The sequence below is a fragment of the Bubalus kerabau genome, chromosome 5, assembly GCF_029407905.1.
Source record: "Bubalus kerabau isolate K-KA32 ecotype Philippines breed swamp buffalo chromosome 5, PCC_UOA_SB_1v2, whole genome shotgun sequence".
Lineage (NCBI taxonomy): Eukaryota > Metazoa > Chordata > Mammalia > Artiodactyla > Bovidae > Bubalus > Bubalus kerabau.
The window spans coordinates 73,042,187-73,056,384 of NC_073628.1; the positions used below are offsets into that span (position 1 = coordinate 73,042,187).

The 14,198-nt window shown below is 39.1% G+C and overlaps 1 protein-coding gene across 1 annotated transcript in view; it reads right to left on the minus strand.

The window, feature by feature from the left end:
• The window catches only part of USH2A (usherin), a 1,013,951-nt gene that overhangs the window by 173,191 nt on the left and 826,562 nt on the right, over positions 1-14,198 (minus strand). Inside the window, exon 59 of the mRNA XM_055581875.1 lies at positions 3,560-3,667. Within this exon, the coding sequence (XP_055437850.1) occupies positions 3,560-3,667 (108 nt within the window). The remainder of the gene's footprint in view (positions 1-3,559; positions 3,668-14,198) is intronic.

A 14,198-nucleotide genomic window follows, 5' to 3' on the forward strand; every position in this document is an offset into this window, starting at 1 on the left:
AATAAGACTTGCCTTTGGTGAGAGGTTTTATTAAGTCTCAGGGGAAGAATCTACCTCCCTCACAGAGCCTGGGTCTCAGTGACATCAGAAAACCACTCTACACAATGGGAGGGCAGAACTGAGGTCACAGAGACATTACTGTGCCAACAAAGGTCCATCTAGTCAAGGCTATGGTTTTTCCAGTGGTCATGTATGGATGTGAGAGTTGGACTGTGAAGAAAGCTGAGAGCCGAAGAATTGATGCTTTTGAATTGTGGTGTTGGAGAAGACTCTCGAGAGTCCCTTGGACTGCAAGGAGATCCAACCAGTCCATTCTAAAGGAGATCAGTCCTGGGTGTTCTTTGGAAGGAATGATGCTAAAGCTGAAACTCCAGTACTTTGGCCACCTCATGCAAAGAGTTGACTTATTGGAAAAGACTCTGATGCTGGGAGGGATTGGGGGCAGGAGGAGAAGAGGACGACAGAGGATGAGATGGCTGGATGGCATCACCGACTCAATAGACATGAGTTGGAGTGAACTCTTGGAGTTGGTGATGGACGGGGAGGCCTGGCGTGCTGTGATTCATGGGGTTGCAAAGAGTAGGACACGACTGAGCGACTGAACTGAACTGAACTGAAGAGAAGGAAATGGATGGTCATGGAGGAAATCATCTAGAAGTGGGGTGGGGAGCAGGTAAACTAGCTGAGAGGTTTAAGGGGGAAAGGTCAGAAGGAAACCTTGGTTGCTCTCTTGATATGTAACTGCTAAAAAAGGAACATGTCTACTGGATTTGTTTTAACTTTGTCTTGAGTGAAATGCAATATTACCCATTTCTTAAATCCATATGAATCGTTCCAAGTCAAAAATACCAACATTTTTTTGTGGATTGGCTTTCCCTTGGAAGTTAATAAAAAGAACCAATTCTTTATTGGCTAATGTCAGAAATGCATTGACTTCTGGACTGTTCAATATTTGTTCATTTGTTGATTTAACATTCTATCAAATGTGTCATTTTTTTGTGCTGAGCACTGTGGATGTGTGGGTAAAAACAAATAGTCTTTAATCTTCAAGGAAGGATATCATGAGTAAATGTGTTAGCCGCTCAGTCATATCCAACTCTTTGTGACACCATGGACTGTAGCCTGCCAGGCTCCTCTGTCCCTGGGATTCTCCAGACAAGAATACTGGAGTGGATAGACATTCCCTTCTCCAGGGGAACTATCTGACCTAGGGATCGAACCCAGGTCTCCTGCATTACAGGCAGAATGTTAACCATCTGAGACACAAGCAGCAATTCTTAAAAGAGAGCAATAATCCAGGTTCAAGCTCTTCCCATTACTTGACTAAGGGTACACCATTTTCCAGGAGGCCAAAATTATAGAGAATCAGGACCAGCTTACCAATGGGGTCATAATATGTTTTAGCTTCTTTTTTAAATAGATTGAAAATGACAGACATAAGGAACTCTCAGGGTGGCTGTGAACAAATGCTTCCTTTAATTCTCTCCATATCCACTTAGACACTCAAATGTTAGACCATCAAATTATGTCTGATCATTCAACTAGGCCTTTTAAAATTAGTTATACTTGGATTATTAATTTAAGAGGATATAATATGTTTATTTCCACTTTAGCAAAACAACACAACTTAATGTTACTGCTGCTTTGTTCCCTTACAACCTCCAAGTTAAGCACTCAGACTACATTTATTTCTCATACAAGTTATTCACAATTGGCACTTATGCGGCCGGAAAATGGATTCTAAATCCATGTTCCTTCTGCAGAGGAAAGCCCATTTAGTTTACTGTTTCTTTGCACAGTTATTTGTGTTAAAGGAAAGGTGAATAAAGTTAAAAAGCAAATCAAGTAAAACATTTCTCATCTCATACTCCTCAGCACTGTTGAAAGCTATAATTTTTAAGTCATGAAATCTGAGCTCTTTCAAGAAAATGTTTTTTGTTTCAGACAAAGTGAGAGTAGAGATTCATACTGCCTAAGAATTTAAATATATGGATTGGATGAGCAAAGTGGAGACCCTGTTCTTCTATCAGGCTTGAGTTTCAGCCAAAACTGATTGATAGATCCTTTAGAAATTATCCATTATCATCAAAGTATCCATTTGATAGTTTACCTTTCCAAAAAATCCACTGCTGGTTTCTTCCTTTCAAAGGAACACTAAGCTTTTTGACATGAAACATTCTTTATATAGAAAACATCATTAGTGAATTCCTGGTGAGGAGCCATATGCCCCATATGTGGAATTTTCCATTTTATTCCCCATTTACTGGTAGGAAGTTCAGGTCTAATATTCTGAGGTACAACAACCCCTTCATTAGAAGAGTAATGGACAAGTAGTTCAGGACTCTTTGATGAGCATTAATATTACATTTCTGTTCAGAAGCTTATTTATGCCTATTGTTTCCCCACATGGAAAACAGCAGATAATAAAGATTAACAAAATAATTAGTTGATCACTAGCCAAAGTTTCTGAGCATATTTTTCTTCTAAAAGTAAATGATACTATCTGTCCCAGTTCTTAACCCACAGACCATTGTTATCAGGTAGATATGCATGCTTCCAGAATATTTCCTATGCATTTATCTATAGAAATGAATATAATTTTCTATGTGTAGCTTTAGACATAAAGATGCCATATATTAACACAGTTCTATAACTCTACATTATATGTACAGATCACCTTGTTTCTTTAAATTGATGGAATTCCATAACGTGAATATATCTGAATAAATTTAGCAATTCCCTGACTCAAAGACATTTAGATTGCTTCCAATATCTTGGCATTCCACAACAATAAAGGCTTCAGTAGACATCCTGGTACATGTCTCCTTGTGCAGTTGTGGAAGTGTTATTTTCTGGCATTAGATAATGAAATTGAAGCTGCTCTGTCATGGGGAATCAACATTGTACATTTAACAGACATTGCCAATTTGATTTCTAAGGTGATGGTCCCACTTCCCAATCCCTCAAGCTGTGTTTGATAGTATATTTCCTCCATCTGTTCACTTGTCAAATCCCTTGATCCTTGAATGGTCCATCTCAGAAGGCATCCACCCTCTAAGATCTTTCTTCAAGTCCCTGATGGGTTGTAATCTCTCCCTTCCAAGATTAACCTTGAGCATTCTGTTCATTCATTCTCATTTAACATCACGTTCTAAGATTCTCTCTCTTCATGTCAATTTGGTTACTTACCTTATCACTTCTACTTGATTGCAAATTCTTGTGGGCAGTGAATGTTTTTATCAGCTTCAACATAGAGTGTGGTGCTTGTTATATTTTAGCTGCCCTGGGAATATTTAATCTTTGATTTTTGGAGGAATTTCATATCCAAGTACATAGTATCTTTTTTCTTCCAAGGAAAACCACATCTAAGGAATTGAAAGCAAACTGCCTTGGGAGACTTGTAGTTTAACTAAACTTGAAAAACAGGAAGCTAGAATATTATTTTGGATCCATATACTTTATTTCTTCTTCCTTGTTTGTTATGATAAAGTTTATAGAGTTCATGTCAAAATATCATATGAAAACTTATTTTTCCCAACCATGGGTATTTTTTAATTACCTTGAGGGGCTGCCTGCAGAGTCTGACCTAGAAAAGGCTCACTTGAAGTGCATCCAGCAGATGTACAAGCTCTAAGTGTGAAGCTGTAGTTGGTGTATGGCTGGAGACCTAGAAAGAGCAAACAAGAAATCAAGTACCTCTTGAGAGGATTATTTATTATCAGGTAAACACTAGCAGTCACATGCAGAGTTGCAGGTATGGTATCCAAAATTTTTAAGGGCAGAAAACACTCCAAGGGGGAAAGGAACTTCATAAGCAGCTCAGTATTAAAAGACATTTCATTTCTCAACTGATAAAAACAACAAATTCCAAGCCTTCAAAGAGATCTGAAAATTCTTGTCATCCATCCATCCATCCATCTTTCCATTAATTCCCCTGTACCAGGTATCATTGAAGAGACTCCCATGCCTAGAGGATCGAGGTGCTCCATCTCCCAAACAGCCTATTCCATCTCTAGAGAGCTCTAGAGTTCTCTTTGGTGTGAAAGTCCTTCTTTATATTGTGTTGAATTCTTTCTAATACTTCCACCCACTAGGGACACAGAGAGCAAATCTAATTTCTTTTCCACATGACAGTTCTTCAAATATTTGTAGACAGTTATCAAATCCCCCCTGAGTTTTCTCTTCTCCAGGCTAACCATCCCAGTTTCTGCAATTGCTTCTTATATGAACAGGGGCAGGGAGAAAAAAAATAAAAAGGTTAGAGTCAACATTTTTAGCCTCAAGCCATATTCAGCTCATATTAACTTTTAACTTTGCATTTCTTTACCATATATGCTCCTACTGTACCATCTCACAATTCTGTAGTTTTTTGCAAGGTATGTTGTTTTTGTGTTTACACATAGATTAGACATATTATGAAGAGGGAACAGTGTTTACTATTTCTTTTATAATAAGATGTATAATGTAGCACAGTAATTGCTCAATAAATTCTCAGGAAAAGAAGGAACAGCAATCCACCAACAACAGATATACTGATATCTGTTGGCAATCCACAGATAACAGTTATATATTGTTCCATATCCATTCCAAACTGCCTAAGTATCCTTTCTCCCCACCGTGCTCCCTCCATGCCCCCAATAACCATAAGTTTATTTCCTAAGTCTGTTTCTCTTTGTAAGTTCATTCGTATCACTTAATTTTAGATTCCATATATAAGGAATGTCATTTTGATATTTCTCCTTCTCTGTCTGTACACATTGCTATATTTAAAATGGATCACCAACAAGTTCCTCCTGCATAGCACAGGGACCTCTGTTCAATGTTATGTGGCAGCCTGGATGGGCGGGGGAGTTTGGGGGAGAAAGGATATATGCATATGGATGGCTGAATCCCTTCCCTGTCCACCTGAAACTGTCACAACATTGTTAATCAGCTATAACCCAATACAAAATAAAGTTATATATTGTTAGATTTCATCACTGCATGGCCAGTGACCTTTCAGAAGTTACTTAGCTTCATTCTGCTTTGATCTACTGATCTGTAAAATAAGGAATCACTGCATCTAGTCTCTAAGGCTGTTGAGAAGTACTTAGAGTAGTACTTTATTTTAGCAGAAGCAACTTTAAGACAGCAGCATTCAACAAGAATACATCGAGGCTAACATTCATTTCCTTGACTCTTGGGAAAAGTAAAACAAAGCCAAAGCTTTAAAAATATTTTCTGATAAAAGAACAGGACAATATCTATGTCAAATAATTGGGCTAAGTTACAACAGGGATCCAATAAATTTCTGTACTTATTTTTTCATGAATTTTGAACTATGTTTTCATGTATCCTGTTCTTTTGGTGAGCGGACTCTTCTTCCAGACATTTATCCCAGGGATGGGGGAGCCTGGTGGGCTGCCGTCTATGGGGTCGCACAGAGTAGGACACGACTGAAGCGACTTGGCAGCAGCAGCAGCTGTCAGTTTACATATATCTATTCAAATGCTATATTTTAAAAGATTTTGGTCAGTTTATCTACACACAACAACCAGTACTTTTTATCCTCTCAAATTACTTTCTTCTTTCATAGCCTTCCACACTATCTGATGTTTTATTACATGTTTATTTATTTATTGCTTGTCTCCACCTCTGTGACATAACCTCAAAAAGAACAAGGACTTGGTTTTGCCCACAACTGTGTCCTTTGAATAGTGACAGGCACAAAGTAGGTGCTCGTTAAGTGAAGGAAAAAATTAGTTAACTAGTTCACTTAGAATTGGAGCAGTAGTCTGGCTTCTCTGCTAAAGCCATAATGTTCTGTAGTGGGAGCTGCTCTGGGATTCAGCTTCAAAACACTTAGTGTTTCCTTATCAATTTAATGATAAGATGTGGATACTTATTTGATTATAATCTTCTACTTGGCTGCTATGGAGGATTTACATACTTCTGATATTTACCTGATTTACAGATGAGGAATATGATGAAAGATCTAGGCCATTTTCAAGCCTTGTGGGTTTGATAAAAGCTTATAGGAAAATGCTCAAGATTATAAAATATAGAGCTCAAGAGAAACATTTAAGAATGAAGGTCAGGGATGGCGGTGACTGATTTAGTCTGACAAAGTTGCCTTCTTTACTCCCATTACTGAAAAATGGGATCTTGACCCTTGTAACACCATTGTATCTGAATATCTTACTTTCTCACTTAGAAGGTAAGCCCTTTGAGAGTAAGGATGGTATCTTTGGATGTTTTTAAAATCATTTCTCCCCATGTATTCAACGTGTTTCAAAAATTGTTTAAGGAAGACCAGGGCATAAAAGCATCCAATAAGGATGGCATGGTTGTGATGCTATGATATGCCCATGTACCATCACGAGTGTGATGTGACCACACAGGCCCTTCCTCTTAATTCCATGGGGACTCTTGCTCACAGCATTAGTTTCATTGAGTAGGAGATTCTTCTCTACTTGCATAATACTATTAAAATAAAAACAAAATTAATATAATTTATGAACAATAAATATTTTCTAGATTTTTTTTCTGAATGTCATGCTTAAGTATGGCTAGCAAAAATGAAGCAATACTTGATTTTTCTCTGGAATAGTCTGACAAAAAAAAAAAAACACCTTTGTTCTGTTCCACATTTTGTATTCTGTTTGGTTTGGTTTCAGACTTTTGAAGGACAATTTAGGATGGGTCTTAGGAAAAAAAAGAAAACATCATCCCAGAGGTGTACTAAGATTGATTAGAAGATTGAAGGTATTTGTAATGAGGACTGTAGCTAAAAGAAAATCTACATATATAAAAATAGAAATTGTTTTTTCCTTACAAAATTTTTCTAAAGAGGGTTGAGGGTCATCCACTTCACACTAGAAGACAGATGTATGCAGGTGGTACAACAGCAGAGCAATCACCTTTTAAAGAAGTTTTGATAGACTGAGGAAGGCGTGCCAACGGAGTCTGTCACAAGGTGTTTAAACCAAGAGGGGAGGGGTGGTTTAGTAGAGGATCAGGATCAGGCCAGAGTTAGTGAAGGAATATACATCTCTTGGAGACACTGGAATACTAGAATTACGGGTGTTGGGCAGGATGCAGAACTGAGTATTAAGCAGAGAGCATTGGTCAAAAAGTCGAAAGATTATCAAACTAAGTGAGGGAAGTCAGAGAAAGACATACATATGATATCACTTGAATGCAAAATCTAAAAAAAAAGGATGCAAGTGAACTTATTTATAAAACAGAAATAGAGTCACAGACATAGAAAAGAAACTTATGGTTACCAAAGGGGAAAAGGGTTGGGGAGAGATAAATTAGGAGTTTGAAATGAATAGACACACTCTGCTAATTCACTTCAGTCATGTCCGACTCTGTGCAATCCCATAGACAGCAGCCCACCAGGCTCCCTCGTCCCTGGGATTCTCCAGGCAAGAACACTGGAGTGGGTTGCCATTTCCTTCTCCAATGCATGAAAGTGAAAAGTGAAAGCGAAGTTGCTCAGTCGTGTCCGACTCCTAGCGACCCCATGGACTGCAGCCTACCAGGCTCCTCTGCCCATGGGATTTTCCAGGCAAGAGTACTGGAGTGGGATGCCATTGCCTTCTCCAAACACACTCTACTATACAGAAAACATTACACTATATTATACTATATATAGTATAATATAATATATTATATTACATCATATACTATACTATACTATATTATCATATCATATATCATATATCAAATAATATACTATATTATATCATATAATACAGTATATTATATCATATACTATATCATATAGTATTATACTATACTACTATACAGAAAATATTTTTTCTGTATATCATATATGATATATGATATATAATATACTATATATCATATAATATACTATATCATATAATACACTATATCATATAATATATAATATACTATAATATCATACTATACTATTATACAGAAAATATTTTTCTGTGTGTGTGTGTGTGTGTATATATATATATATATATATATTTGCCAACAAAGGTCCATCTAGTCAAAGCTATGGTTTTTCTGGTAGTCATGTATGGATGTGAGAGTTGGATATAAAGAAAGCTGAGGGTTGAAGAACTGATGCTTTTGAACTGTGGTGTTGGAGAAGACTCTTGAGAATCCCTAGGACTGCAAGGAGATCAAACCAGTCCATCCTAAAGAAAATCAGTCCTGAATGTTCATTGGAAGGACTGATGCTGAAGCTAAAACTCCAATACTTTGGCCACCTGATGCAAAGGACTGACTCACTGGGAAAGACTCTGATGCTGGGAAAGATTGAAGGCAGGAGGAGAAGGAGACGACAGAGGATGAGATGGTTGGATGGCATCACTGACTCAATGAACATGAGTTTGAGCAAGCTCCAGGAGTAGGTGATGGACAGGGAAGCCTGGTGTGCTTCTGTCCATGGGGTTGCAAAGAGTTGGACGTGACTGAGCGACTGAACTGAACTGATACAGAAAATGATAACCAACAAGGTACTACTATATAGCATAGGGAACTATATTCAATATCTTGTAATAACCTATAATGGAAAAGAATCTGAAATATACACACACACACATACATACACACACACACACACACACACACACATACACATATATAACTGAATCACTTTGCTGTATACCTGAAACACTGTAAATCGACTATACTTCAAAAAGAAAAACTTATAAAAATAAGTCAGAAGAGTTCAAAGACATCTCCAAATCAAAAGGAGTGGAAGTAGGGAACTGGAGAAAAGAAGCAAAGTTTGAAGAACAAGAAAGATTAGAGTGGGAGGCATGAGGCTGGAAGTGAAGGAGGCAGGGATGATGGCTTATTCATGGGCAGTTTGTCTCCCAGAGATGCTTCTGCCCCTGCAGTGCAGGGCATCTGACAAGGTGAAAGGACCAGGTGGGTCAAGCATAGACTCAGACTCATTTCAGTTGACATTCACTAGCTTGTGTCATAGAAGAAGGCAATGGCACCCGACTCCAGTATCCTTGCCTGGAAAATCTCATGGATGGAGGAGTCTGGTGCGCTGCAGTCCATGGGGTCGCTAAGAGTTGGACACGACTGAGCGACTTCACTTTCACTTTTCACTTTCATGTATTGGAGAAGGAAATGGCAACGCACTCCAGTGTTCTTGCCTGGGGAGTCCCAGGGACCGGGGAGCCTGGTGGGCTGTATAGTCCAGTCTATGGGGTCGCATAGAGTCGGATACGACTGAAGTGACTTAGCAGCAGCAGCAGCAGCAGCAGCAGCAGCTTGTGTCATGCAACTCTACACCTGTAATATTTAACGTCCAGAGTATAGTCACACATTTTTTATAACAAAACTTGAATTTTCTTTGGAGAAACCAGTCTTTGGCCACTATCAAGCCTTGTGCTTGGTTGAGAGCTGACTTCGCCCAGGCCAGGACACATATCAACACTCAATTCTGAGCAATGGTAGCAGCATTCTGTGACCTCATTCAGGCCACTGAAAGCTAGGCTTAGAAACATAACCTTCATTCATTTTTATATGGTTCTTTTTCCACCGCATAAAGCTTGAGAATGGAGGAGAGCTCAAATGAAAAGCAACTGTGTCCTGGAAATGCCATTTGGAGGAAAGAAATAGAGGAAAACAATAGAATGGGAAAGACTAGAGATCTCTTCAAGAAAATTAGATACCAAGGGAACATTTCATGCAAAGATGGACACAATAAAGGACAGAAATGATATGCACCTAACAGAAGCAGAAGATATGAAAAAGAGGTGGCAAGAATACACAGAAGTTTCCCCATCTATTTATGGGGAAACAGTGGAAACAGTGACAGATTTTATTTTTGGGGGGCTGCAAAATCACTGCAGATGGAGTCTGTAGCCATGAAATTAAAAAGATGCTTGCTCCTTGGAAGAAGTTATGACCAACCTAGACAGCATATTAAAAAGCAGAGACACTACTTTGCCAACAAAGGTCCATTTAATCAAAACTATGGTTTCTCCAATAGTCACGTATGGATGTGAGAGTTGGACTATAAAGAAAGCTGAGTGCCAAAGAATTGATGCTTTTGAACTGTGGTGTCGGAGAAGACTCTTGAGAGTCCCTTGGACTGCAAGGAGATTCAACCAGTCCATCCTAAAGGAGATCAGGCCTGAATATTCATTGGAAGGACTGATGTTGAAACTGAAACTCCAATACTTCGGCCACCTGAATCAAAGAACTGACTCATTAGAAAAGACCTGATGCTGGGAAAGATTGAAGGCAGGAGGAGATGGGGATGACAGAGGATGAGATGGTTGGATGACATCACTGATTCAATGGACATGAGTTTGTGTAAACTCTGGGAGTTGGTTATGGACAGGGAAGCCTGGCATACTGCAGTCCATGGGGTCACAAAGAGTCAGACACGACTGAGCGACTGAACTAAACTGAACTGATGTCATTTGGTAACCTTGAGTGAGCCACATCTAAAGTCTACATGTGATTTTTGTTGTTTGTTTCATGAGCCTTTAAGTGCCCATTTGTGAACCCTGGTTGAACTGTTTTTGGTAACCTTCAAGAAATAGAGTTATAAGTGATACTACTCTTATAATTGCTAATAATGTTACATGTGTACACACAGGGTCAGAGTCTTCTATGTTACACACAGCAAGCATAAGCAGCTATTATTATGTGCATGAGGTGATCTGCCTTTATACGAGCTAGAAAGAGGTACCAGATTATGGGAGAGAGAATTAGCAAGAACACGAAAAAGTCTGGTGAAAAGGTGAGGAGGTTTCGCCTTTAATATCACCAGAACAATAAATATTGTTCCTGCTTCAAAGGTAGGAAAGCAGGTTCAGAGAATCAAATAGGGACACAGTGGACAAATGGTCGGGTTGGAGTAGGGACAAACCAATGATTTTAACACCAAGTCCTGTGCTGTCTCCATCAGATAAGTTATATCAAACACACTGAAAATTTTCAATGACTGCCTCTCCTCTAAAGATTAAATAGTATCTGAATGATATAAAAGGGTAGAAGCCACTGCGGTTGTTCTTAAAGTGAAATACAATGGAAGGATTTCATTCAAAACACAAATTAATACAAAAGTTAAAAAACAAAATTGGGTATGTTTTATTTCATTTTTTTCTCCTCTTTTCACTGAATTCTAAACATTAATTAAATGTATCTTTTGAGAAATGCAGTTATTCTCTAAGGAAGTTGCTTCTTTGATCGCATAAAGAGCATACCAATTAAAGTTTCAGTTCCCTACAGTTCAGTCATTCAGTTGCATCCAACTCTTTGGGACCCCATGGACTGCAGCATGCCAGGCTTCCCTGTCCACCACCAACTTCTGGAGCTTGCACAAACTCATGTCCATCAAGTCAGTGATGCCATTCAACCATCTCATCCTCTGTTGTCCCCTTCTCCTTCTGCCTCAATCTTTCCCAGCATCAGTCTTTTTCAACGAGTCAGTACTTCACATCAGGTGGCCAAAGTATTGGAGCTTCAGCATCAGCATCAGTCCTTGCAATGAATATTCAGAACTGATTTCCTTTAGGAATGACTGGTTTGATCTCCTTGAAGTCCAAGGGACTCTTAAGAGTCATCTCCAACAGTTGAAAAGCATCAAATCTTTGGTACTCAGCTTTCTTTATAGTCCAACTCTTACATCCATACTGGAAAATGCAGTTTTGACAATACAGATCTTCGCTGGCAAAGTCAAGTCTCTGCTTTTTGATACTGCTGTCTAAGTTTGTTATAGCTTTTCTTCCAAGGAGCGAGAGTCTTTTAATTGCATGCCTGCAGTCACTGTCTGCAGTGATTCTGGAGCCTAAGAAAAGGGGAACACATGTATACCTGTGGTGGATTCATTTTGATATTTGGCAAAACTAATACAATTATGTAAAGTTTAAAAAAAAAAAAAAAAGCCAAGTAAGTTTGACTTCCAAAAGACAGAAATAAAGAACAACATATCTGGAGTTTTTACTTCTGAGGTAAAAATTAAAAAAAAAAAAAAAAGTCTGTCACTGTTTCCATTGTTTCCTCATCTATTTGCCATGAAGTGATGGGACCAAATGCTATGATCTTAGTTTTTTGAATGATGAGTTTTAAGCCAGCTTTTTCACTCTCCTCTTTCACTTTCATCAAGAGGCTTTTGAGTTCCTCTTCACTTTCTGCCATAAGGGTGGTGTCATGCGCACATCTCAGGTTATTGATATTTCTCCCGGCAATCTTGATTCCAGCTTGTGTCATCCAGTCCACCATTTTGCATGATGTACTCTGCATATAAGTTAAATAAGCAAGGTTACAATATACAGCCTTGATGTACTCCTTTCTCAATTTGGAGCCATTGTTCTATGTCCAGTTCTAAATGCTGCTTCTTGACCTGAATACAGGTGTCACAGGAGGCAGGTATGGTGGCCTCATTATTCCCATTTCTTTAAGAACTTTCCACAGTTTGTTGTGATCTACACAGTAAAAGGCTTTGGCGCAGTCAATGAAGCAGATGTTTTTCTGGAATTCTCTTGCTTTTTCTGTGCTCCAACAGATGGTGGCAATTAGATCTCTTGTTCCTCTGCCTTTTCTCAATCCAGCTTGAATATCTGGAAGGTCTCAGTTCAGGTACTGTTGAAGCCTAGCTTGGAGAATTTTGGGCATTATTTTGCTAGCGTGTGAAATGAGTGTGACTGTGTGGTAGTTTGAACACTCTTTGGCATTGTCTTTCTTTGGGATTAGAATGAAAACTGACCTTTTCCAGTCCTGGGACCACTGCTGAGTTTTCCAAATTTGCTGACATATTGAGTACAGCACTTTCACAGCATCATCTTTTAGGATTTGAAATAGCTCAGTTGGAATTCCATCACCTCCACTAGCTTTCCTCATAGTCATGCTTCCTAAGGCCTACTTGACTTTGCACTCCAGGATGTCTCGCTTTAGGTGAGTGGTCATGCCATCATGGTTATCTGGGTCATGAAGATCTTTTTTATATAGTTCTTTTGAGTATTCTTGCCACTTCTTTTTCATATCTTCTGCTTCTGTTAGGTGCATACCATTTCTGTCCTTTATTGTGTCCATCTTTGCATGAAATATTCCCTTGGTATCTCTAGTTTTCTTGAAGAGTTCTCTTGTCTTTCCCATTCTATTGTTTTCCCCTATTTCTTTGCATTGATTACTTAGGACGTCTTTCGTATCTCTCCTTGCTATTCTTTGGGACTCTGCATTCAGATGTGTATATCTGAAACTGCTACTGCTGCTAAGTAAATTAGGATTTTGAGATGAATAGACACACTCTACTATACAGAAAACATTACACTACTATAATATTATGCTGCTAAGTCACTTCAGTTGTGTCTGACTCTGTGCGACCCCAGAGACGGCAGCCCACCAGGCTCCCCCGTCCCTGGGATTCTCCAGGCAAGAACACTGGAGTGGGTTGCCATCTCCTTCTGCAATGCATGAAAGTGAAAAGTGAAAGTGAAGTCCCTCAGTCATTTCTGACTCTTAGTGACCCCATGGACTGCAGCCCACCAGGCCCTCTGTCCATGGGATTTTCCAGGCAAGAGTACTGGAGTGGGGTGCCATTGCCTTCTCCATATCTGAAACTAAAGTTTACTTAATATTTACTACTTGCAGTCCTTCTTCCATGTACTTCCTAGACATTAATTAACACCATTAAAGCCCTTGGGGAGTAAGACAATTACTCCCAGACGAACTGCTGTTCTCTGCTTAGATAACAGGAGCCAAAGCATAGAGAGATGAAGGAACTCACCTCTGATGACAGAGATAAGAAAGGATGAGGTCAGGATGCAATTCTGGGCAGCTGGGACTTCCCTGGTGGCTCAGACAGTAAAGCGTCTGCCCAAAATGCGGGAAACCCAGGTTCAATCACTGGGTTGGGAAGATCTCCTGGAGAAGGAAATGGCAACCCACTCAAGTATTCTTGCCTGGAAAATCCCATGGATGGCGGAACCTGGTAGGCTACAGTCCATGCAGTTGCAAAGAGTCAGACACGACTGACTGACTTCACTTTCTTTCTTTTCTTTTTGGGCTGAAAAATGTGACCAGGAGCAGTTGGGTCCGTCCTATAAGGCTTCTAAGTAAAATGACACAGATCCTTCAAGGCCTAGTAACACTTCTGGTAATATTAAAAATCCACATGGGGCTAGGTATTTGAATATTTTCATTTGGAATATGAGCACAATTCATGTACAGAGGCAGACTCAGCTTAGCAGTCTGAAATTGGGCTC